At 40.2% G+C, this 15,095-nt stretch overlaps 2 protein-coding genes across 2 annotated transcripts in view; both read right to left on the bottom strand.

Moving 5' to 3' along the window:
- The window catches only part of MEP1B (meprin A subunit beta), an 83,817-nt gene that overhangs the window by 41,928 nt on the left and 26,794 nt on the right, over positions 1 to 15,095 (bottom strand). The gene's annotated exons all lie outside the window — the stretch shown is intronic.
- On the bottom strand, positions 11,249 to 13,565 carry LOC306642501 (F-actin-capping protein subunit alpha-1). Its single transcript, XM_079108243.1, has one exon. The coding sequence runs from the start codon at positions 13,524 to 13,526 to the stop codon at positions 12,666 to 12,668; it is 861 nt and encodes a 286-aa protein (XP_078964369.1). The 5' UTR covers positions 13,527 to 13,565; the 3' UTR covers positions 11,249 to 12,665.

Below are 15,095 nucleotides of genomic sequence, written 5' to 3'. Positions count from 1 at the left end.
AAGTTAGAACATGTGGAATTTGTCTTCCTGGGTTTTGCTTACATCACTTAACAATGTCCTCCAGTTCTACCCACGTTGCTGGGGCTAGAGTTAGGTCAGTTGGTGGAGTGTTTGACTAGCATGCCTAAGGGTCTGGGTTCAATTCCCAACACGGGGGAAACAAAAGAAATAAAGCATAACACATTGCCACAAAGGGCAGGGTTTTGTTCTCTTTGTGACTGAATAATTTCCCCCCATGTTTTCTTTACCCTTCATACGCTGATGAGCACTTAGGTAGATTTCCCACCGTGGCTGTGGTGAAGAGTGCTGCAGTAAACATGGGCGTGCAAATGTCTCTTCAATGTACTGGTTCAATTTACTTTTGATATAAACCCAGGAGTGGGATTACAGGATCATATGGTAATGCTATTTCTAGTTTTCTTTCTCTTTTCTCTCTTTTTTTCTCTATTTCTAGTCAGTTTGGTTCCCCTGCCCCCCAGGCATCTTTATGCTGCTGTCCAAAATGAGACCTTCCTTATTTACATTCTCACCAGTATATGAGTTCCCCTTTCTCTGCATCTCTGCATCCTTGCCAGTGTTTGTTTTTTATTTTTTGTTTTTGTTTTTGTTTTGTCTTTGATAGTAGCCATTCTAACAGCTCTGGGTTTATATCTCACTGTGAGGTTTGTGGGGGTTTTTTTGATACTACGCATTGAACTCAGGGGCACTTGACCACGGAGCCACATCCCCAGACCTATTTTGTATTTTATTTAAAGACTGGGTCTCACTGAGTTGCTTAGCACCTCACCATTGCTGAGGCTGGCTTTGAACTTGGGATCCTCCTTCCTCAGCCTCCCAAGTCACTGGAATTATAAGCATGCATCACTGTGCCCAGCATCACTGTGGTTTTAATTTACATTTCACTAATGATTAATGAGGTTGAAAATTTTTTTCACATACCTGTTGACCATTTGGATGGTTGTTTTTCTTTTTCTTTTCTTTTCTTTTTTTTTTTTTTTGAGAAATATCTATTCAGATCCTCTGTCCATTTTTAAATCAGATTGTTTTCTTGCTATTGAGTTGTTTGAGCTCCTTATATATTTTTTATGTTAACCCCTTATCAGACTATGGTTTGCAAATATTTTCTCCAAGGGCACAGATTTCTAACAGCCCTCTCCTCTAAGCTGTCAGAAAGGATGGCTGTCACGGAAACAAATTAATGACATTACATTGCTACAACAGAACATGGCCATTGTGCTTTGGGTATATAATATCCAGAGAAAGGAGTTTCTCAAAGAAAATCCTCCTATAACTTTTTAAATTGCTCCAGAAAGAGGATAGTTCTCAATTCCTTTCTTACTTGTCCATTTTGCTTTTTTTTTTAATAGGGACTTTTAAAAATACTGTTTGTTTATTTATTTATTTATTTATTTATTTATTTATTTATTTTTTGTGGTACTGAGAATCGAACTCAGTGCCTCGCACATGCTAGGCAAGCACCCTACCACTGAGCTCCTACAGCCCCAGCCCTATTATGCTTCTTTTGACACTGTGAAATATTTCCTTGAGTTTGAAACTCAATTGTCCCTGGTTATACTGGTTTTTTTCCCCCTTTTTCTCAGACCTCATTGTATCCCACCAGGGTAACAAATATGTCTTATTTTTTATGTGCCCCCATGGCTAGCAAAATATCTATGATAGGCACAATATTTATTGAACTGAACCAAAATCAGGTGACACCCTGACAAAGTTCTAAGAGTTCTTACTCATATTCCTCCTCTGCCAGACCCAAACTTTCTTCCTCTCATGCCATGTTCATTCAGTCAGTCAGGAAATATATCTATGGAACAACTACTGGGTGCCAGGACCTGATCTGAGAGCCAAAGAAGAAACAGGCAGAGATTCCTTCCATGAAAGAGTTTACATTCCAAAGTAGGGACAGATAACTAAAATATGTGACATGTTAGAAGATGCTAAGAGCTATGAGGGAAAATAAAAAAAGTGTGTTAAACAAAATCCAATCAAAGAAGCAAGCTCTGTAGGAGACAGTCACAGTGGTGTGGTGGAGCCGGCCAGCACTGGCCCAAGAGAGCTCATTATTACCAGCACTTCTCCATTCCCTGTTCAGTTATGTCACATTAGTGGCCTAAAATTGACGATGGCGGGAACATTCATACCAGGGAAATTGGCTTTTTTTCCCCAGAAAGTTGATTGCTAAATATTTATCAGCATAACATGGGCACACAAACATGCATGCACACCTGCACACACACACACACACACACACACACACACACACACACACACACACACACGAAGATTTATTGTACTGGATTTGCCTTTATGAAGTTGTGGGGCCAGTTAAACCATCAGTATGAAGCTACTGCTTATGTGTTTGGTGTTGATACCTGAAGTCGCAGGGCAGGTAGTCAGGAAAGTTAAGATGAATGTTATGTAAGGGAAGTAAAACTGAACTGTGCAGTGGAGCTGGAGACCAAAGGGACCGACTGGAACTCTCATTGATCTCTTACCATCTTCAAGCCTCCAACTTCAGTAATGCAGAGGGTGGGTTGGGAGCCCCATAGAAGATGGCATCCTTCATCATGGAGCTACACACAACTCTGACCTAGGAGCCTAAGGAACAATAGGAGGGTCCAGCTAGAGCTAGAGGAATTGTGGGTTCAGCCACTTACCTACACCAACCAGGTGAGCCACTAAGTGAGCCGTACTTAGCTGACCAACACCTTGCACCCTATACCAGTCTCTTAGTGCACAAACCACAGGGCAGTTCCTTCATTTCTGCCTCCACTGCAAACCCACTATGGTTAAGAAACGAAATATGGAATACCAGGGGAGTGGTAGACATTTTTAACGGGACTCCCAAGGGAAGAATTTATAATAAAGTGACATCTGAATAGTCTGAGCAAGAGAGGGAGCAAACTTTGGGGAGTTTTATGGGAAGAGTTTCAGGCAGAAGAGATAGTAAATGAAAAGCTCCAAGTTGAGGACACAATTGAGTGTTCAGAGAACAGCAAGGAGAAGTACGTGGGTGAGAGAGAAAATGAGGAAGACTGCAACAAAAAGGGAGGTCAAACTGTGTGCATGGTTGGGGTGAAGGTTGTAGGACATTGCCAGGATGGTGGCTTCTAAGTAGAATAAGGATCCACCGAATGGATTTTGAACAGGGGAGTCATCAGTCTTAGCAAGATTGGCATATCGGAAATACACTGAAAGTTCAGCAAATGCTGATTTTGATGCTATTGTAAAAACTCACAGAAGAGCTGTTGCTGGCTTGGATCAAGGAAGTATTAATGGGGATGGTGCTAGAGAGTTGGATCCTGGGGATCTTTCATAGGCAAAGTTCAGGAATTTTGGGCCTGATACAGGCTATGGGGAAAAAAAGAGGAATCAAAGATGAATCCAAGTTTTGGAGCTGAGCACATAGAACAATAGAGATGATATTAACTATAGTTGGAAAAATTGAAGGATAACCAAGCTTACATGGGGTGGGGGGAGATCAGGAATTCAATTTAGACTACGTTTTATTTATCTCTTTGACACCTTTAGAGATGACAGTTGGATCTATGAAGTTTAGGGATTGGTATAGGCTAAAGGTACCAATTTGGGAATAACAGTATGGAAAGAGTATTAATATCATGAAATCCGGTGAGATCACCAAGGTGAAAATAGGCAAGAGAGGAGGTACAAGGACTGGTCCCTAGGGCCTTATCCACAAAAAGCTCAAAGATAAGAGGAATAAGCACCCCTCAATGATACAGGGAGGAAGAAGCAAAAGAAACCAAGAAGAAGCGAGTCGAGAGGTAAAAGAAGAACTGGGAACACAAAACCACCAAGGCAAGTAATGAAAAGAGAGAGGAGATGATCAGTTGGGTCAGTGCTGCAGGCAAGCCGGGTGGTAAGAAAACGGAGAGCCAATTGTTGGACTTACAAAATGGAGGTCTTTGTCCACCTTGTTAAGGACAATTTTGGCAGACTGGAAGCAATAATAGACATACCAGAGTGAGTTCAGATGAAAATGAAATAGAGAAATTAGAGACAATGAGTATAAATTCTCATGAGGTGTAAAAGGAAGAATAAGGATAAGATATGAACTAGAAGGCAAAATGGTGTCAAGAGTTTTGGTTTTGTTTGATCTGGGACAAATAATAGTATGTCTGTATGTTGATAGAAATGATCTAGTAGAGAAAAGTGGAAAATGCTTTTTTGAGATTCTGGGAATAGGATCCAAAGACCCCATGCATGGTAGGCAAGCAGGCCCACCACTGAGCTACATCTCCAGTCCTTTGGTCTTGAGACGGAGTCTCACCAAATTGCCCAGGCTGGTCTCAAACTTGCGATCTTTCAGTCTCCCAAGTAAGGTGGGATTACAGGTGGGTGCCACCATGCCCAGCCAAGAGAGAAAATTTCATGACAGACAAAAGAGAGAGGACAAGTGCTGAAGAAAGACCCTTTCCTTAGTTGGTGAGAGAAGATAAGATCTGGCACACAGATGGAGGAATCACATGCAGAGAAAAGTGACTTTTTGTCCACAGTAGGCCAGATCCTTGAGATCAAGAGACTGAACACCTGAGGCAGATAGAGGGTGAGGGAGAGGTTGAGAGTTCTCTTCTCACTATTTCTATTCTCTCACTTCTACATAAATGGGATATGCTATGGTTTGGATGTGAGGTGTCCCCCAAAAGCTCACATGTGAGACAATGCAGGAAGGTTCAGAAGAGAAATGATTGGGTTGTAAGACTCTTAACCCAATCAGTGAGTTAATCCCTGATGGGATGAATTGAAGTGTTGGGTGTGGCTGGAGGAGGTGGGAATTCAGACATGGCTTTGGGGTATATATTTTGTATCTGGAGAGCAGAGTCAGTCTCTCTCTCTCTCTCTCTCTCTCTCTCTCTCTCTCTCTCTCTCTCTCTCTCCCTCTGCTTTCCGGTGATGTGAGCTGCTTCCCTCTGCCACACTCTTCCACCATGATGTTCAGCCTCACCTCGAGCCCTGAGGAATGGAGCCGGCCTTCTATGAACTAAGACCTCGGAAATCATGAGCCCTCAAATAAAGGGCTTTCCTACTCTATAACTTTGCTGGTCAGATCATTTAGTCACAGCAGTGAAAAAGCCAACTAAAACAGGGTAAAAGTATCAAAGGAGTAGGTTTGTTGAGAGAACTGAATAAGTTAGTACACGTAAACAATTAGGAAGGGTGCAACAAAGACGTTATTACATAAAGACTGGATGATCTAACCTGTTCTCCTAGTTGCGTTGACCTCTTGTGCTTAAACTTCAAATTCAAAATCCAATTCCTGCTGGACAGCTCTCAAAATCAACAGGTCTACAACTCAACTCGTTCTGTTCCTCTCAGGGCAGGTCTTGCTCCAGCAAGCTTCTCGGTTACCGCCTTCTCCTTCTACCTGGCATTGCCACAGGAACACTTGGGTTTTCTGGAGCTTCTCTCCCTCCTTCCTACTCACACCTAAGCCATACCAGGTTTGACTCATTTTTCCTCTACAACATTTTGGAAAGCCCTTCTCTGTGCTCCACCCATCTTCCCTATGACTCTATCCTTTTAGACTCAGCATCTTTCTCTCCTGGACTTTGGCCTCCTAACTTACCTTCTCTGTCAGCATGGCCCCCTCTTAAGCACATAAATGATCCATCCATATTGCAAAATGCTGAGTCACTTTGCGGGGTAAACCATTCACTGGTAGCCTAGAAGATGCAAGATTAAGTTCAATCTATGCATCATGGCCCTTGAGGTCTTCCCTGCTGTGTTTAGCTAGATCTCTGCCCCTTCCAGCTTTGTATTCTACATGCCAATCATACAAAGCAATTACGGTTTCCCCACACAACCCCTCTCCAAAACAGCATCTCCTGGGCTATTTAAAACCTCCATGCTAAGGCCTTCAACTCTTGGCTTAGGCACCAAGGAACCCTCCTTGAATTCCAGCTTGAGTCAAGTGTCCTTTCCTAGGGCTCTCGCAACATCATGTCCAACTACTCCGTATGTAACAATTGCTTAACGATTTTGTTGACATTGTATTAGATGAACGACATTCAATTAATTAAACTACATTAGATGACATCTTGAAGTCCTTGCTCGTATTATGATACTACAGCAGGCATTTTTATTTCCGGTAACAGTTTTGCTGAGATATCATTTATATACCTTATAATTTACCCTTTTCAAGTGTACAATGTACAATGACTTTTACTATATTCACAGAGTTGTGAACCATAACCACAATCAATCATAGAATATTTCATTACCCCCCAAAAGAAATTATGCCACATGGTTGTCTCTGCAGTTCTGAACAACCTCCCTAAGCAATCCAAATCTACTGCCTGTCTCTGTGGATATGCTTACTGTGGATTTTTCATATCAAAGGAATTGCATAATCTGTGGTCTTTTGCAGCTGGTTCATTTCAATTAGCATAATGTTTTCATGGTCTACCCATGTTGTAACATAGATCAGCACTTCATTTCTTTTTATTGCCAAATAATATTCCATTGAAAAGATGTGCCACATTTTATTTATCCATTCATCAGTTGATGGACATATGAGTTGTTTCCAATTTGGGGATATTATGCATAATGCTGCTATGAATATTTTTGTGCAAGTTTTTATATGGACATGTTTTCATTTCTCTTGGGTATACACCTAGGAGAAGAATTACTGAGTCATGAAAACTCTACAATTAGTCTTTTGAGGAATTTTTTGCAGGCATTTTTTCCATTACTCATGTGAAACTGTATTTTGTATTTGGGGTGTGTCAAGGGAGTTTTTCACTTGTTTGTTTGCTCATTTGGTTAGTTTACTCCTTTCTTCCAGTGCTGGGGTTCAAACCCAGGGCCTCATGCATGCTTGTTAAGTCCTCTGCCACTGAACTACACCCACAGACCTACCCAAGTGAAACTCTCTGGATGCCATTTGTCATTACAGAAGATTCATGCTCTAATTGGTGGGAGATCCTGAGTGAAAGGACTTTTGATTCAGGTTAGCCAGCTTTTCAAAGGATCATTGTGCATAGCAAACTATGACCCAGCTGACCACAAAGAACCCCTTTCAAAAGCAAGACTCCCACAGGAACTTTAGGTAGTTTTGGAATGCTGCTTCTAAATATAATCATCCTCCTTTTCATCCTCTGTCATCACTTACTCCCCAACTACATCTTGATTAAAAAATAGTGTATATAAGATACGACTTTTTGTGGCACATATACCCAATGAAATATTACTCAGTCTTAAAGAAGAATGAAATTATGGCATTTGTCAGAAAATGGATGGAACTAGAGAACATCATTCTAAGTGAAATAAGCCAATCCCCCAAAAACCAAAGACCAAATGTTCTCTCTGATATGTGGACACCGATTCACAATAGGTGGGGGGTAGGGTGTGGGGTGGGGTGGGGCAGTTCACCAGATTGGACAAGGGGAATGAGGGCAAGGGAGAGGAGATGGGATTGGGAAAGGCAGCAGAATGAATCGGTCATAACTTTCCTGTTCATATACGAATACACAACAAGTGTAACTCCACTCCCTGTACAACCACAAGAATGGGAAATTATATTCCATGTGTATATAATATGTCAAAATACATTCTACTGTCATGTATAACTAAAAAGAACAAAAAATAAAAACTAAAAATTTCTATTCTTTATTTTTTAAAATGGCTTTTTTTTTTTTTTTTTTTTTTTTGCAGTGGTAAGGATCAAACCTAGGGCTTTGAACATGCTAGGCAAGCACATGACTTTCAAATTTATTATGTCACCCAATTTTTAAGTATGCCATGAGTCTATTGACTATAATATATTTGAACATTTATATATGCATGGTGGCTACAGATTTTATTTCATGGTGTTTGGGTGATAATTTAAAAAGAAAATGCAAAGTCTCTAATCATACTCAGACCAGCGTCTCCTGCATTATTCCAAAGTTTATCCTCCACCAGTCCATTACCCTATTTAAAGATTCGGTGCCTCTCGGGTAAAGAACAGACTGTTTGGGCTTGGATCCCAGGAACTAGTGGCTCTATCTGAATCTTCATCTTATCTCCGCCACCACACCCTCCATGAACTTCTTGTCCTGTCTACTCAGTTTACTCACCCTCTCCTGACACACCTCCCTGGTCCTCTGAACTAAGAGTATTTTTCCTTCCTGATATTATCTAGCATGTTTCACCTTCCAAAGTCCAGGTCGATGCAATCCCCTCTGTGAAGGCTTCCTCCCTCCTCTGAGAGTCCAAAGCATTTTTAACATATGTTGTTGAATATGTATTCTTGGACATATCTTCTTTTTCTACCAAGCTATAAGTTCCTTGAGGACAGAATGATATCATATTCTGTGCCCTATATCCATAGATTTTAGCCTGATGCTTGCCTGAGGAAATATGATTTTGCTAATGTATAATTTTGATTTGTTGGACACTCAAAAGCAAAAGCTGTTTTAAGTAGTATGCATTTGATTTATGTTATAAGTGACATTTCTTCCAATTACTTCAGTAAGTCCCTACATGCACCTGGTTCAGTACTTAGCTTTTGGACGTCTTATTGGGTGGGCTGAGTTTATAATCAATTTTTATTAAGGTAGTGGAAGTATGACCCAGTTCGCACACTGTGTTAGCCCTTAAAAAGTTTGCCTTCTACTAATCTTAACTTTCGTGATCATCTTATAAGAACTGATGTTCAAATCACTAGAAGGACAAATGGGTCTAGAGGAAGTATGGATTAAAATTAGAGAAAGGACGCTGAATTTCATGAATCCCTGGATACAGCAAGTTTTCTCTGAGCAGTGGGTGAGAAGTGGACATTTCTTCTTCCCTCCACCCCTTTATGGCACTATGTTGAATTTTTCACTCTGCTACAATCTTCACACCTTCCATTTTCCAGACACTATTTCTGTATTTCCATTCAGTTCAGTTCAGCAAACTTAAATTGAACACCTACTATGTGTGACCCATGATGGAAAGTACTAGTTCACTGATTTATCAATAAATATCATGTATTGTTATAACACAATATATATATAATATGTAACCTATGAAAAACAGATATATTTACATACGCATGATTTTATAAGCAGAGTAGCCATTTATAAGAGGGTGAAGTTCTAAAGTAAATATGTTAGATGAAACCCAAATAAAAGTAAAATTACCCTTGGGAATTCCTGAACTATCCTATAAGAACATACTGGAAGAGGTCTAAAGGAAGTGAAGCCTCCAGAGACAACAGCCAACTCCTGCTTACCTGGCAGACTCATTCTGGGGCTGACAGTTCTTAAGAGCAAGATTGGTTAATTGTGTGTCTGAAAGACTTTGCTGTGTGTGTGTGCCTGTCCTTTTTTTAGGGGAAAACAAAATAATAAAGATATGTGCAGCAGGCACTACAAATCAGTCTTTTTCTCCCTTTCCCAGTTTCATTTCCCCATGTACCTGTTCTCGGCTCTTCATCCCCACCATACTCCAAGCTGTTGGGTCTTCTGAGTGTTCTCTCTGTAATGTCATAGTTCAAAGCTGCCACCTTGTGGCTGTTGGATGTACTTGTTTTAACCAGGCTCCAATGATGCTTGCTTAGCTACACAGTTGGCATCTGATGCCATTCTTTTTGCTTTCTGCCTTTTCTTCACTACCACTAACTCCACGCGCTCTCTGGCTTTAAGGAACAATGTATTTCTTAGGTGACAGATAAATAGTAAAAATCTGTGCTTCTTTCCCCCAACATTCTTTCCATCTCAGAATCATGAAAACGGATTGCAATACTTTACCTCCTTCAGAACAAGTATCCCTGGAGTTCAAAATCATGGCAGGGTTAGACTAGACATTGCTTTGGAGTTCAGATAGAGTTTTCTTCTAAATTACCTTGTGATTTTGTTTCAGTGCCCTAATATTCCGTAAGTAATTTCAATTGCCAATGTCTTTCACATGCATTTATTGAGCACTTATCAGCCACTGCCTTCTGGGGCTCCCGGCTTCACAAGGTGACACTTAGGTCCACATGACAATTGCCATAATACAAGTGGATTTTTGTACATTGAGAGCCTGAGAAGGAGCACTCAGGTCTCTCTAAAGGAGGCAGTGATGTCTCCACAGAACATCTAGGCCCAGACGTAAGCCAGAAGGTCAAGGGGCCACGGTTGGGGGCAGGTTAGACCTTCCAGGCAGAAGGAAGAACAGCACACACACCAAGTGAGGGAGCACACACACCATGCTGCCACTCTATCCCCAGAGTGTCAACAACCCAAACAGCACTTTCAAGATCTTACTTTTAATCGTGTCTTTAAACATTTTTAAGAGAACCCTCTCCTTTCCAAACAAAATCTTACACTGAACATTTTTGAGATACAATTTGACCGACCACTGCCATTACCCAATATTACCAATATTCTCTTTCCATAATCTAGTTTTTCCACTTCAAAATCAGAAGAAATATTAGGTCTTTTCTCAGACTATCCATTCCTTGAAACCAGAATGGAAACTGGGGTTGACAGTGACTCAAGAAGCCACTGAAAAAATGTACTTTGGATGCCAGCTCAGGGAGGGAAAAGAGAAGGGAGGAAAGGGTCCTGCTTTCCCTTGTCCCAAAAGTACATGCCCACAAATTAGTTCAGAGGTGGATAACCCATGGCTCTAGAATCGTAGGGCCTCAGAGACTGTACATCAGTCACATGTTACAGCAAGTATATCTATATAGTAATAAAAAACACCCCATACAAATAAGAAACGTGGCCCAAATGTATCTAAGTGTTGCCTGATTAATAAATTGTAACCCCACTTAGAGTTGTTAGTGGATTCATAGGACAATGTGTTCCCTGTTTCCTCCATCATTAAATTGGCTGGTCTAACTAAAAAAACAAACAAATAAATTAATGTTTTTAACCACTCATCTATTGAGGGGCACCTAGGTTGGTTCCATAATTTAACTATTGTGAATTGAACTGCTGTAAACATTGATATGGCTGCATCACTGTAGTATGCTTATTTTAAGTCATTTGGGTGTAAACTCGAGGGATGGGATAACTGGTCAGCTGGCAGTTCCATTCCAACTTTTTTGAAGAATCTCCATACTGCTTTCCAGAGTGGTTGCACCAACTTGCATTCCCATGAACAATGTATAAGTGCATCTTTTTCCCCACATCCTTGCCAACATTTATTGTGGCCTATATTCTTTTTTTTTTTTTTTTTTTTTTTTTTTAGAACAAAATGGGTATATTTCTATCGGACTACCTCATACAGAAGATAGTGTGGTATGGATGGATAGTATGAATGACAAATAATACAAATATATTTTATTTGAAATAAACAAAAATGCTTACACAGCTTTCACTTGGAAACAAACTCTTGCTTGACTGTATTACTGAGCAAAGACAAAGCTGAAGCACAAACATCCTTCTTGTTTAACATGTATTTGGAGACAGGTAGGAAGACACTACTTGGTTTTTTAAAAAACTGACCTTCCCTTAAGGCCTGGTCATAGAAGTGTAAACAATGTAAATGAATCCACCATTACCAGTTGTCCTATCATATCTATGTCACCTGTGTATTCTGAGATCACATACACACCTGCCAATATACCTGGGAAGGGTTGCTGTATCACAGTTACACTTGATTTCTTGGCAGGCAGGACTGAGGAAGAGTAATTTAGAACAAGTTTTACATCCTATTCAGAAGAAAACACTAGTATTCCCTTAAACAACAGGTTACAATAGAAAGATACTGCCTGGAAGTTATCTTTTCACTTTGGTTCATCTTAAGTTTTTGTGATTTACAGAGTTGCTTGATTCATTTGCTTATAGTACAATCCTGCCACAAGTATTAAAGCACAAGATACCTATTATTCCTTCAGCATCTGCATTTTTAAAGTTTTATACTCTACTATATCCACAGTATGTCAGCAGTTCTTGGATACTTAAAAAAATAATAAATGGATAAAACTTTTCTAAAAATGCAGATGTTTGTAACTACAATAGTACTAAATGGGAAGGAGACAATGAGGGAATGAAAAAAGCAAACATGTTTCATGTGCAGGGAATGTGGTTCAAGTCTTTGGATTCAAAAACGAGTCCCCCTAGAGAAGCTGGCTGTCATGGAATTTCAAGAAAACTTTCTTTGCCCCCAAACTGGACCTGAAAAGCCTCAATCCAAACTTTTGAAAACTGCAGTTATGAGATACTATAAATGACAATCAAAGCAGTCAGAGGTTGAGAAGGATGAATGTGTCTTCCATTTAGCTACAGGCTGTAGCATAGCCTCCTTGGATTTTGGTGGATCAGTGAAAAGCACTGAAGTATCACAAGTGCTTTGGAGCACAGGGTTAAGAGTACTGAGCATATATCTGTCTAAATCAGTAACAGGACTTCATGACTAGGAAAATTTTCTAAACAGTAAAATGACTCCAGAATAGATGGATCTCTCTTTAACACTAAGTGCAGCAGAATTAACAAAAAGAAAAAAGAAAAAAAAATTTACAAGTAGATATAGTGATAACAGAAAAATACAAGGCAGAGGATACAAAAAGATGAAGTCAATGCTATAGGTTCAACAGTATTCCATGAGGCTAAAAAATCTGTTAACTTTGAAAGCCCTAGCAAAATATCACTCTTGTTTATAAATCACTTATTTATCATATGACCACATGTTGAATCCTTTTCTTTCTACATACTGAAGAATCCTACAGTCAGCCTTTATGCATTCTGCATTTCTTTGCCAATCTTGTAGCTGAGTATCTTGTTCCAGTCGATTTTGGTGCGGGTAACCGGAAGCTGCCGGCGCAAGGCCTTGAATGTGGTATCTGACATTGTTTGGTAGTTTTCACTAATTGCAGTCTGATACTCATTTTCTGCACTCTCTATGATTTTAATAAACTCCTTGGCAGTTTGTACTTCATTCGAAACAGTTACTAAATCTTGTACATCTTTATGACTAACCAACTGAACATTGCCATCTTCATAATAGTGAACCTGAATCTTGAGCACTCCAATCACTTGAGCTGTAGGTGGTGTAATAGTGAACTTCCACTCTGATCTCCAACGACCATTCCAGAAGTTTTTAGGCTGAAACTGGTGGCTTTCAATACATGCAATAATGGTCTGTTGCCCATCTATAGTTTTAGCATAAACAGTACAGAAGCCGTTGGAATAATGATCTTTCACATAGGCTCTTAAAGCACTGTCACAGGATTCTCTCCAAGACTTCAAACCTCCATCTATTTCCTCTGGTTGAGGGTCACTTGCTTCTTTCCGTAAGTGATCAAACTTAAAGGAAATTTTGTTTCTTGGATCTAAAAATCTGCTATTACCCAGGTCACCATGCTCTGTAATTAAGACCTGATCTTCATATCCTTCTATCTTCACTGGTGTGAACTGGTCCATGTTATACTGGGCAAATGCATGTGCTGCTCCTTCCCTGAGGAGATTGTCATTGTTGAGTAGTAGCCGAACATCATTGAATACTTCATTAAATTCCCCTGGGGGTGCGTGAGTGATGAATTTAGCAGCTATGCGCACCTTCTCCTCATCCGACACCCGATCCTCGAAGTCGGCCATCTTGGGCTGCTCTGGCCCAGCCCGGCCGCGGGCGCGAGGCAGGCCGGGGTGGCCTATATTCTTGATGATTGCCATTCTGACTGGAGTGAAATGAAATATTAGAGTAATTTTGATTTGCATTTCTCTAATCACTAGAGATGTTGAACATTTTTCATGTTTGTTGATTGATTGCATTTCTTCTTCTGTGAAGTATCTGTTTACTTCCTTAGCCCATTTGTTGATTGGGTTATTTGGGTTTCTCTCTTTTTTTTTTTTTTTTTTGGTGTTAAATTTTTTGAGTTCTTTATATATCCTAGAGATTAATTCTTTATCTGAGATGCACGTGTTAAAGATTTTCTCCCAATCTGTAGGCTCTGTCTTCATGTTATTGTTTCTTTTGCTGAGAAGAAGCTTTTTAGTTTGAATCTGTCCCATTTATTGATTTTTTATTTTACTTCTTGTGCTTTAGGGGTCTTGTTAAGGAAGTCAGATCCTAGGTCAACATTGTGAAGATTTGGGCCTCCATCAATAAATGAATGGATAAAGAAAATGTGTTATGAATATTTGATGGAATATCACTCAGCTTTTAAAGAAAAATGATATTATGACATTTGCCAGTAAATGGATGGAGTTGGAGAATATCATGCTAAGTGAAATAAGCCAATCTCAAAAAAACAAAGGCTGAATGTTTTCTCTGATATGTGGATTCTAATTCACAATGTAGGGGGTGCGCTAGATAAGAATAGTGTTCCTTTAGATTAGGTAGAGGGGAGTGAAGCGGGGGCAGGGATTTGGGGGTAGGATGGATAGTAGAGTGAAATAGACATTACCTCATGTACCTGTATGACTGCATGATTGATGTGATTCTACAACATGTACAATCAGAAATATGAGAAATTATACCCCCTTTATGTATATCAAAGTGCATAAATGCATTCTACTGTTGTGGATAACTAATTAGAACAAATAAAAAATAAAATTTAAAAAGAAATTTGGCTATTAAAAGTGATATCAGCAAGGTGGTCAAATAGAATTGCTTGTCACTTATTCCCTGTGGAAAAAGGGACCATAACAAAGAATAAACAACTATATTCCAAATGGAGTGACTGAGAAAGTACACTGGAACAGTGTACCCCTGTGGAGCATGAAAACCCCAGACAGCACAATGGAGAGGAGAGCAAGCACCTGCCTCTACCACACCCTCCCCTGCCCAGCTCAGTTTGGAGCCAATGCAGACATCTCATAGGGAAAAGGGAAGCTGGAGCCCCCATGGTCCCTACTGCTGCTGCAGACAACCACACTGGAGCCTCCTTCAGCCCTCACGGGCCCTCATGCCATTTGGAGAGTTACCTGCAGTTCATGTGGCTGTATCATCACAAAGAGGAATCAGTGTTGTACACCTGTCACCTTCCATGACCCAGGCAGCTATGACTCTGTGCCCTATTGAAAGCAGACCCAATGCCCGAGTGCATCCAACCCTCTCAGCTAGTAGCCTCAGCATAGCTCCATTCCTGAGGCTCTGCCAACATTCTGCCATGCTCACACAGAAAGCTGCAGCACCACTGATCTCCACTTCTCAGCATAGACCCA

This window comes from Sciurus vulgaris, assembly GCF_902686455.1.
Source record: "Sciurus vulgaris genome assembly, chromosome: 13".
In the NCBI taxonomy this organism is placed as follows: Eukaryota; Metazoa; Chordata; class Mammalia; order Rodentia; family Sciuridae; genus Sciurus; species Sciurus vulgaris.
This window is presented reverse-complemented; position numbering and strand designations above follow the sequence as displayed.

Coding starts and splice junctions, on each gene's coding strand:
- LOC306642501 (XM_079108243.1), bottom strand. CDS start 13,526: ATGGCCGACTTCGAGGATCGGGTGTCGGATGAGGAGAAGGTGCGCATA.